The 11,044-nt window shown below is 29.0% G+C and overlaps 1 protein-coding gene across 1 annotated transcript; it reads right to left on the minus strand.

Moving 5' to 3' along the window:
- Positions 1-9,582: 9,582 nt before the first annotated feature.
- On the minus strand, positions 9,583-10,045 carry BDCG_16087 (uncharacterized protein; the record flags this gene model as incomplete). The annotated part of the gene is made up of 1 exon (XM_045425357.1): positions 9,583-10,045. The coding sequence occupies exon 1, from the start codon at positions 9,997-9,999 to the stop codon at positions 9,583-9,585; it is 417 nt and encodes a 138-aa protein (XP_045279095.1). The 5' UTR covers positions 10,000-10,045.
- Positions 10,046-11,044: the final 999 nt, after the last annotated feature.

An 11,044-nucleotide genomic window follows, 5' to 3' on the forward strand; every position in this document is an offset into this window, starting at 1 on the left:
TTCTCTGAATCTCATGAATACTAGTTAACTTCAGTCATAATAGAATAGTTTTAACTTATAAAGATTTCATCTGAATATTATCTGTAGTAATTACATATTCTAGAAAATTAATCTGACAGACACTGAAGTTATACTTTGTAAGCTTAATATACAGTTCTGTCTTATCTAAGATCTTCAATATACTTTATATATACTCAGTGTATTCTTTCTTCTTCACAGAGTATATTATCACATTATTCAGATATATTATTATAAAGACATTTAGATATATATAAAGTGTTTTATTAATGAAAGACTAAAATGCTGTGAAGATATTAGTCAGATTAAAAGACATCACTAAATATTTAAACAATCTCAGTACAGTTTTAAAGACAGTTTTTTATTTATTCTCAGACTGTCTTCACAGCTGTGTATATATATTAATCACATTCAGTTGTATGAATATAACAGCTTTTATAAGACAGTTGATCACATTCTTAATCAGAGACAGAGAGTAGCAGCTCTTTATTATCTTGAAGTTCAGATCACAGTAGTCTATATATAATCTGAGATCTTTATTCTTCTTCTTTACAAATATCACAGAGACTTCTGCAGAGGCCTGTGAAGATCAGATAAAGTCATTCTTCAAATTCTTCTTCATATAGATCTGCAAGATCTCTGTCTTATAATAAAAGAGCTTATAGAGTGATTCTCAGAAGAGTTTCTATTCTTCTATTAAATCTAGTATCAGATTCTTCTCATAGTAAGAAGAAAGCTCAGCTGTCTTTATTGAGCTGAATATCTCTGTAAGATCTCAGTATTTCTCTGATATCTGAAGCTCAGTTTTCATGACTGTGAGATTCTCAGACACTTACAAAGTCATTATATAGATGAGCTTATCTTCTCTAATTAACTTTACAGTATTAACTGATTCTATCTCTGTAAGTAAGTCTGTCAATACTGATTGAAAGTATAAACCTGACTTATAAACAGTTATATGTGAATTGTGTCTTTGAAGTTATATAAGTCTTAAGTACATATTATCTATGATGTCTGTGATAATCACAGTTTCTACAAATCTTTTTCAGATTTCAGAGAGATCTTATAATTCAAAGATAACTCTTATAAGTCTCTCAGCTCTCAGATCTGAGTTCTCACACTCTACTTATTATAAGAGCAGATTCTCAGTCTTCATCTTTCAGCTCATTTATTTCATGAGCTTTAGAGATATTACAGTGATCTGAGATTCTGAGTTTATCAGTACTTTTTATACTTGTAGAGTAGTAGTATCACAGTACAGTCTCTCTCTATAAGCAAGTATTTTTATTAAGAGAGTAACAGATTCAGATATCAGCTTCAAGATTCTTAAGAAGACTGTTACTGACTCTGTTCATAACTTCTTAAATTTCTATTTTAATTTATCTGAACAGTTTATATAGAGATATTCTGATTTAGAATAGATAAAACAGAGTCTCTTTTTCTTAATCTCTCTATTATATACTCTGTTTATAGAAGCTTATAAAGCTCTCTCTCTCTGCTCAGTAGTTAGATATGAATCTCTCTGTATCTTATTATCTTTTTCTGATAAATCTGTTCTCTATTATTCTGACTCTTATAAAGCTGATCAGTGATTCACTCTCTGCAGATCTATGACTCTTACAGTAATCTGTAAGTGATGAATAAGAGTTATCAGTTTCTTCAGAGTTAAGAACTTAGAGTCTTACTCAATGAGCTTATTCTACATATCTTTATTCAGTCTCTTTATAAATATTATTATTCAGATCTTATTTCAGAGTTCTGTTTTCACAGATCTTAATTCATATTATAATTTTATAAAGCACTGTAAGTAGTCTTTATCAGATTTCTCATCTCTTTTTCTAATATTGATAATTACAGTTCAGATATTCTCTGTTCAGCTTGTAGAGTTTCTTAACTTATTCTCTAGATAGGTCTTGAGAACAGATCAGTGAAATCTCTTATAATTATTCTCTAGATAATTCAATCAGTTCTTGACTTCAGTGTAATAGAGGTCTGTTATTATATAGATGACAGCTTCTTCATCTTTCATATCACACAGCTGAGCTTGTAAGTCAATTTCAAATACAAACTTGCAAAAGCTTTTATAGATTATGATTCAATAAGTAATCTTAAGTGATCACAGCTTAAGAAAGTTTCTTTTTAATTCATAGGTATCTCTGAAGATTATGTTTAGAGACTCAGTTTAAGAGTGTTTACAGATAGTAAGCATTTCTTGTAGAAAAATAGCTTAATTCTGTAAGAGATGCTTAAGAATGTTCTTCACTGAGATTGATTTATTCATGAATTTGAAGAATTTCTCTGTCTGAGATGTAGAAAATGATGTTCTGTGAGTGATTGATAAGTTCTCTGAGACTTCTTTTATAAAGATTATTCATGATTCAGGTGACTGCTTCTGAGTGTCTGTAGTAGAGTTCACAGAGATTGAAGTATATAAGTTTCTAGTTCTTTCAGTCATAACAGATGATTGCTGACTGACTGAGCTTGAAATATAAGAAAAAGTGTTTACAGATGATTATTCAGATATTTGCAGCTTGATATAATATATACTGTTAACTACTAGAAGTATTCATAATAGAAAGATAAAATGTAGAAATTAAATGTATAATAGTATTCAAGCTGAGTTGTGAATAGTATTTGTAAACTCCAGTCTATATAGTTATGTGTAGCCAAGGGCCGCTAGCTCTATTGATTACACGAGAGATAGGAATAGAGGTAAAGAATCCGCGAGGAGCGGGATTTCTTACAGATTGCTAACCGCAACAGCCGTAACGGTCAACACCCTCTCTTGAGATAACAAGAATCACATACAAAAACACTCAAATCACCAAGATAGTCTGTCAAAATCAAATACAAATGTAAAATTAAACATTCTCAACTTTTACATCTATAAGACCTAGTAAAATCATGAATCATATAAATATCACAGTGTTTAGAGATTTAGTGAGTTCATTTATCATTATCTGAGTAGTAAGAATGTATTCTAAATCAATGATTCTCTGATTTAACTGTTAACATGAAAAATAAAAATATGTATCAATGTGCTTACTTCAGACTATAATGACTGTCATCTTTATAAGATCTATAATACTCTTATTATCAGTGAGAATCTGTATCAGAGATGTAGTAATAAAGCTAAGCTTAATTATAAGATTCTGAATTTATATTACTTCACAGATCATCTTACTAAGAGCTATATATTCAGTCTCATTGAAACTTAGAGATATATAAGATTACTTCATTAAATACTATAAAATCAGACTGTCTGTGAGTTTAAAAATATAGTCAGATGTTGATTTTCTATTATTATTTAAGAGACTGACTTAATTGAAATCTGAGTAGCTGAAGAGTAGATAGAAATTGTCAGAGAAATCAGAGAGAAGGAAAAGATTAATAGAAATGAAAAGATCAGTAGAAATGAACTTCTTATACAGACTGCATCTGTAGAAAATGTTCAGATTCATGATTTCTTTTAAATAATATATAACATGTAATAGAGTCTTTTAATATTGAGATATTGAATTCATGTTCTGTTGAGTAAGTAGTGAGACAGTGTAAGTGATATCAGAATGTGTTTTAACTGCAAGATATTATAAGTAATTCATATTATATTGATATTACTGAATTGTGAAATCAGTCTCTTTCTCAGATATAAAAGACTCATTAATATGAAATTTATTCTTCATTAATATTCTGATAACAGCTGTATTATCAAGATAGAAATCTTTAATAAGATATTTAATATATTGATAATATATTAAATCAATTCTCTTGTCTGAATAATTGATCTTCATACTTAAATATTTGATTAACTGATATAGATTCTTGACTTTCAATTTCTCACTGAGTATACTCACTAGCTAATCAGCATTCTCAGAAACTTTAAATATGATGTTAAGATTATTAATATAGATTATCATATAGAGATGATATCTGAATATATGATATCAGAGTACTGAATCATAGATACTGACTGTAAATTCAAGATCACTTAACAGAGCTATCAGATAATCATGTCAGATCTTTACTACAGAGTTCAGACTGTATAGACTACTCTCAATTACACAGATAAGTGTTTTCAGTGAATCTGTCTTAAATTCAGTAAGTTATCTTATATAGATCTTCTTAGTGAGATATCAATGTAGGTATATTATTACTATATTCACTTAACAGAGTATTCAATTATAAAGTACTGCTATTATAAAAAGAATATAATTGACAGTAGACTGGCCGCCGGGACCATGAATTTCATGTTTGATCTCATTTGGTCTGGTCCCATACATTTCTTGGCGTGAATCCCGCTGGGACTGGCTATTAAAAAAACATGTAAAGTGACTATATATCAGATCTTAAAATGGAATCATGACTTGAAAAAAATGAGAAAGTGATCTCATTTGGTCTCATTTAGTCTCATTCTTGGCATAAAGTTACTATTTTTAGACATTTTAAGGTTTTTTTTAGACTATTTTTAATTTTTTAAAAAGTAACACTTTTTGATAATGCTCAAATGAGATTTAAAGTCATTTAAAGCAATAAAAATAATTTAAATTGAGAAGTGAAAATCATGATCTCATTTGAAAAATGTGACAAGAGTAGACAGTAAGTCTCACTGGGACAGTATGAGACTACTATCTAATGTTAAAACCGTGTAATGGGATCAGTCGAATTGATAATGAGACTATCAAAAAATATGGTCCTGGTCCCAGACACGGTCACACGGTCAGTCTAATTAACAGTATCAGTGATAACAGAAGTGTAGATCTCTGCTCTAGAATTCTTCTTAAGTCAGTTATTATAAATCACTCAATATAATTTTCTAAGAATATCATCAGAATTGATATTCAGATTCACAGATCTATCTTTCTTAAGAAATACTCAACAGTCTGAAGTAATTAGTTTATTTCTTGAAATATCAGATCTAGAGATTAAACTTCATATATTATATCTCTTCAGATTGATAATCTCATGTTGTATAAACTTCTTTCAATAATCTTCTACTCTCTCTGACTGAGATGTGATATTCTTGTAGAACTTTGAAAGATTATCTGTAATAAGACTTGAAGTGTAAGTAGTCAGTGATTTCACAGACTGCAATTATGTGAAATTTAAATCATTAATATCAGAAGCATCTTTATTATCTATTAGATAAATATCAGGTTTCAGTTCACTGACATTATTAATGAGTGTTACAGATATAACAATCAGTTTTAATTTTTCAGTGATTAGAAATCTCATATCACTACTGATAATAATTCTGTCAGATTCAGAATATTATAGATGATATATTCATATGTCACTGAATTCAATAATATGATAGAAATTAACATGTGAAGAGAGCTTATTCACAGACTTCTGAGATTCATATAAGTGAATAAAAATCTCTGTATTCAATGAGTGAAAATGCCTTACATTCAGTGAGATATTCATAAGTGTATATCAAGAAATCTTATATAAACTTAGAATCATAGAAGTCTCTGTGATAGAGAATCAAAATTTCAAGTTATAAAGAACTGTAGATGTGAGAGTATTATTAATTATTGTAATCACTGTCTTTAGAACATCTGCTCAGAACTTCTTAGAGAGATTATCTTTTAAAAGAGCAGCTCTAACTCATTTCATAATAGTGCAGATCTCATATTTGAAAATATCATTCTAATGTAATGAATATAATACTGTTGATTCTCATTTGATATTATATGAATTCATGACTGTGTGTATACATGTGAATTAGAAAACATTATCAATATTAGTCTGTAGAAAAGCAGGAGCTGTATATCTGAGATTATTTATAAATCTGAGTCATAACTCAAAGTATTGAACAGCCTCATTCTTGAACTTTAAAAAATATATTCAATGATAGTAAGTTTCATTACAGATAATAAGTATTCAGTATTTAGTTCTCTGACAGAACTCTAAGAGATAATCAGAGAGGTCTTTCAATGTACATTCATCATCTATAAGATTAATATAAATCTTCTCAATGAGTTGAATAGATCTAGGCATCAGTGTTTTCAAATAATCTTATATTATATCTGTCTTGATACATTCTTTATAAAAGAACTTAGTCTTAGAACCTTTAATAGTGACTTCAGTATAAGAATTCTTGACTATAGCAATTATAGTATCAGTGTGAATATGATCAAGATTGTAGTGTCAATTCAAAAGAGTCTTTGACATCTTTGATGTCTGTGTTTTCACATCTGCAGAATCAATGTTATTAACAGTAGTAGCAGCAGTCATAGAAAGATCAACTTTTTAATTAAAATTGTACTTATATGACATTGTAATATACTTGACTGTCTTGTTCAGATAATTGAGATTCTCATTGAACTTCTATTTATTAATCTTATATATATTGTTCTGAGCAGTTCAAACTGTATGAAAAATAATACTGTTCAGAACTCTGCAAATGAAAAATAAGAGAATAGTAAAAGACAATATAAATTGAAATCTCTAATCTTTAAGCTTTACAAATGAGAGCAGGTTAACTGTAATATTAGAGATATAGTAAACATTCTACAAGTTAACATCATCATTCTCAATCTTTAAGATGACAGTTTCAATCTTCTTGACAAACTCAGTTCTCTCAGTTGCAGAATTGACAGAGATGTTATCACTAAAAGATTTAATATTTGAGAAAGAATAAAGCTTATCTATCATATTCAGACTTACACATGTGTTCAAATATCAAGATCTAGAGAATGATTTTTCAGTGACTGTGAAAGAGAAATAGAACTCAATCTTGATAATTACTATATTTACTACTGATTAAGAACTCATTAAGTCATTCTTCTTCTCTTTCTTCTTATTATCATTCTTCTTGTTCATCTTCTTTTTCTTTTTTATCAGAATATAAGATGAAACATCTATTACCAGTATATTCATATCTTCTGTAGTGAATACACTTTCATACAGATGTGCTTTTATTCTCATCTTTATTCTTGTTCTTTTTCACAGTCACAGAATTAATCTGAGACTGCTTTTTTCACTTAATGATGATCTTCTTGAATATATAATTGATTAGTTGCTTCATTAAATCATTAATATTAATATTGACAATAAGTCTCTGATCAGTGAAGAAAAACTCATTCAAACATATCTTGATAAATAATCTTTGATAATCTTGCAGATTGTTGAGAAAAAGATCATAATATACATTCTCAGTGCTCTGACAGAGCTTCTTATGACAGATAATAAGATAGTGAAAATATCTCTGAAAAGTAAGATAATTATTATTCTTGACTTATAATTTTATCAATTTCTTAAATATATTAACTCATTCTTCAGTCAGTGATATTATATATTCAACATTGATCTTATCTCACAGAGTCACAGTATTATCAGCTTTCAAGGTTTTAATAGTGATTCAAATGTTTCTAAGAAGACTTGATAGTATATATCTATATAGAGATCTGAAACAGATTCTTCACTTCTTGAAGTTAATATAACATGTAAAAGAAAATTCTTGTTAAGTTCTTAATAGAATGTCAGTTTCATCAATAACTTCTATATCAGTTAATATATCAATACATCAGACTTTATAATTAAAGTTATTAAATATAATCACTGATTTAATGTCTAGTGTATATTTAACTTTCTTCTGATATTTCTGTAACTCATCTCTTGTAATATCTCTTTGTATAGTGACAGATGTGATGAGATGTTAAGTAATTTCAGCTGTAGTTATTTAATTCTGTAGCATTATCTGTATAAGATTCATAAGATTGTCTGTGATATATAGACTGACCGTGTGACCGTGTCTGAGATCAGAACCAGATTTCTTGATAGTTTCATTATCAATTTGACTGATCTCATTACACGGTTTTAACATTAGATAGTAGTCTTATACTGTCTCAGTGAGACTTACTATCTACTCTTATCACATTTTTCAAATGAGATCATTATTTTCACTTCTCAATTTAAATTATTTTTATTGCTTTAAATGACTTTAAATCTCATTTGAGTGTTATCAAAAAGCATTACTTTTTAAAAAATTAAAAATAGTCTAAAAAAAACCTTAAAATGTCTAAAAATAGTAACTTTATGCTAAGAATGAAACTAAATGAGATTAAATGAGACTACTTTCTCATTTTTTTCAAGTCATGATTTTATTTTAAGATCTGATATATAGTCACTATACATGTTTTTTTAATAGCCAGTCCCAGCGGGATTCACGCTAAGAAATGTATGAGATCAGATCAAATGAGATCAAATATGAAATTCATAGTTCTGGCGGCCAGTCTACTACTGACTGACAGATTCAGAGATAATGAAATATCTCTAATAAAGAGTAAGAGTCTTTTCAAAAAAGATGAACTATCTATGTTAAAAATATTGATACAATGTTTTAAAAAGAAAAATATGTCATTCAGATTATAATCTGTAGAATAGTTAAAGATTGTATTAATAGATTTATCTACAAGAACATAATATAGTGATGAGTCACGTGATCTAGTGGGATCGCTAACCGCAACGGCCGTAACGGCTAACAATATTTTATTAACTTGTTAACGTAATCAATCACTCAACGTCTATCTACACTCAACGCCCGCCTCTCTAATTCTATTTCAATCAACTTCAAATGTTAATATCTCAATGAATATTTATTATTTTAACTTTTTAATTTGTAATTTATAAATATCAAGATTTATATTATAATATAATTCAAAATTATTATAATATAATTAAAATTGATTAAAATATAGATTTAATTATTATTATTATTATTATTATTATTCTTCAATTATAGATGTATGCAGTCAGAGACTATAACATCTACCTGAGAATCTTTAGTTCTCAGAGTTTTTCCTATATCTATAAAGTCAACTATTATACATTTATCAATTTCAAATATGTAAAATCAGAAAATTCCAGCTCAGAATATAAAAACTGTTTACAAATTGCAGTATTTCAACACCTTCTGATAGTTTGAAATCATTTGAAATTATTATGACAAAAGAAAAGAGAATATAGTCTTAAAGATAGACATATTAAATAGATAGAGAAAAGAACAGAAGAAAACAAGTACAGTAAAGAGAGACTATAACAAAATAAAATTATTAAAAGATGATGTATAGCTGTTTTAATAGACTATATCTAGTTGATTTCCATCTCTTCATATTCAGATACTTCTGAATTCAGTCATTTTCTTGTAGCTGCTCTAGTTTCTGATAGAAAGTCTATTAAGTATTTAGTTCCTGTCTCAGTTGAGAATAAGAACCTCATATTTAATTGATTTAAATCATATTTTTTCTTTAATCTGACACTGAGACTATTGTATAATGCACAATGCATTACAATATACTCAGAATTTTCATTCATATTGCAGAATGAGCACTCTGTTAAATCAAATCTATTATCAAATCTTTGTATATAAGATTTGAAATAATCATATTCTAGTTTCAGCTGAATTATAGATGAGAATATTTTCTTTTTACATTTAATTGAACAAGATTTTCACTTTGATTTTATCTCAAATCTTGAATAATGTATACTCTTATTTTGTTTCTGCCAGCTTTTATTTCACTTATTTAAATAAGATTCTTTTATCTTTCTCTTTATGAAAGATTAGACATACAACCGCTCCACCACGAACTCGCTCGATTTTTCGAATAAGAACCCGCCGATAGATCCATCGAAAAGCCCTCGATCATACGAGCATTCTGACCCCATCGCCGACCGCATACCCTGTGTGGTGGTGGAGTTATCCAGCCAAACGTGAACCGGACGTTGTTCGAAACTCCTGTGTGGGAGTATCCCCCGTTCTCCCCTACCACACCACAACCCCGGGCCAAAGTGCCATACAAATTGTAAGGTGAAGAGACCTAGCCATATGCACCAATCTTCTCGATTTTGGAAGATCCCCGATCTGTAGTTGTGGAGATATCTGAGGAGCGACCTCCGCGAAAACCCTGTCCATCTTTGATGTTCCAAAACACCAACGCCAAGTCCCACCATTGTACCGCCCTTCCTAATCTGGCCCATCCCCGGCAGAAAAATACAAAAAGATACCTTGGTGATAATATCAAGCACATAACCAACAGCCACTTCTGAAGTGCAACCTCCGCGGTCTGTCTTCAGTGTATCTGGACATCAACACCAAGTCTCGCCCTCATATCACCCCTCTCAATCTGGCCCATCCCCGACAGAAAAGTACAAAAAGATACCTCAGCAACTGTACTCAATACATAATCAGCAGACATGATAACTATAAAATCAGTATACTTCAAGATCTGACTGAGCCTTTGATCCCTGCACAGTGAGATATATTAAATCTAGTTTTAATATCTCAATATTCAATAGATTCTGCAAGGGATTGAGAACAGCAACACTAGGTTTCTATTGAATTTGAGAATTAACTCTATATTGATATAATCATTGACAAAGTCTTCTATTTTGAGATATAAATAACCAGTTCCTCTACATCTCGCTGACAATATTTATATTATCATATAGAAACAGACTTATATTCTCTATAATATCAAGACTCTGAAGAGAGAAAGTCTTGATAGAGAGTATACAATAGTGCATATCTTAGCAGTTTCTATCTCATTCTTCTGCAGCAGTTAATGCAAAAAAAAGATTTTAGAAATAGTTTTTTACTTCTCTTAAAAAAGTAAGGTGTTTTTCTCTAGGTTTTATACAATATTCTTACAAAGAATTAAAAACAGAGTTATTTTCTGTCATAATTTCATATTCTTTTAAGTAAGAATTACTTTTTCAGTGACTGAAGAGCTTTCATTAATACTTAATTCTTTTTTACACTCTTTATTAACTGATTTGAGTTGCACACCTGTTGTGTGAGGAGAATTGAATAATTTAGAATAAAATTGAATAGTTTTAATCAATTTCTCTTCAAAAAATTGATTTATTTTTTGTCAGTTTTTCTCTCAAAAACTGTTATATCATCTGATTTACTATCAATTGATATCATACTTTTTCTCACTGTATCCCAAGAAAGAGATTGTAAAGATTTTATTGATTTATCTTAAAAATCAATTTTAGTTTATTAGATTCTCTTCAAAAATCT

The sequence above is a fragment of the Blastomyces dermatitidis genome (assembly GCF_000003525.1).
Source record: "Blastomyces dermatitidis ER-3 genomic scaffold supercont1.1, whole genome shotgun sequence".
Lineage (NCBI taxonomy): Eukaryota > Fungi > Ascomycota > Eurotiomycetes > Onygenales > Ajellomycetaceae > Blastomyces > Blastomyces dermatitidis.